The 952-nt window shown below is 38.1% G+C and overlaps 1 protein-coding gene across 1 annotated transcript in view; it reads left to right on the forward strand.

Moving 5' to 3' along the window:
* LOC105617489 (ETS-like protein pointed) overlaps positions 1-952 on the forward strand; it is a 113,067-nt gene continuing 112,115 nt past the window's right edge. The window contains exon 1 of the mRNA XM_012199045.1: positions 1-105. Within this exon, the coding sequence (XP_012054435.1) occupies positions 1-105 (105 nt within the window). The remainder of the gene's footprint in view (positions 106-952) is intronic.

Raw genomic sequence — 952 nt, forward strand, 5'->3', positions numbered from 1 at the left:
ATGGACATGGAATCTCTGTACGACTATGAAGAGGAACAGGACTTCTACGAAGAAAGTCCTGGAACCAGAAAGAGCGGCTATCCCATCGACCATAGATCCATAAAGGTAAATTAGCATTTCTATATACACAATAATGATACACAATAGAATAAGTAAAAAAAAATGTATCAATTTTGTTTCATATTTGTTATTTTAATCACTTTTCCGTGATTGGCACTCGAAAATTTAGATAAACGAACAAAGTATTTCATCTTCATATATTTCTGAAATATAAATCAATAATAATAAAATTTATAATACTTATGTAATTATCCGAGTCTCGTACTAAAATTAATTACAATTATAACGAAATTGTATATTCAAGATGTACAAAGTTATACTCAAAATTATTCTAAATTATTATTTATTATATTACGTTAAAGTAATTAGCATGCCAACAGACATGTCTTATATGCTCGTTTTAAATCGATGATTCTCAAGAGCTTACGAGATTATCTATATAAATCTTTTATCAATTATATAAGCCATAAATTAAAACTGTCGAATAACTGTCCAAGCAATGGCAACCCCGTGAGACGCTTCATGGATATTCCTCGCTCTCAACGGCGTTGGCAAGCGGAGAGCGCGTTGGCCGAGCTGGTGATTGTGCGAGTGCCACTAACAATTCGTTCCTTGTCGCTCTCCGCCTTCGTTTTATGAATGAACGTAGAACCGGCACTCGGTTCCCCTCCTTTCGTTCTTCTCCCCGCTATCCCCCCACGCGCCTTCAGCCTTCATCTCTCTGTCACCGACTGACCCTCGTCCGTCTCGCCTCTGCCCTCTACCTCCGTCATCTCTTTCTCTCTCTCTCTCNTCTCTCTCTCTGCTCTCTCTCTCACTCTNTACTACTCTCGTCTCTACTCTCTACGTCTTACTTACGTCTACGTACTTACTTACTTACGTTACTTACGTT

Source organism: Atta cephalotes, assembly GCF_000143395.1.
Source record: "Atta cephalotes unplaced genomic scaffold scaffold00013, whole genome shotgun sequence".
Lineage (NCBI taxonomy): Eukaryota > Metazoa > Arthropoda > Insecta > Hymenoptera > Formicidae > Atta > Atta cephalotes.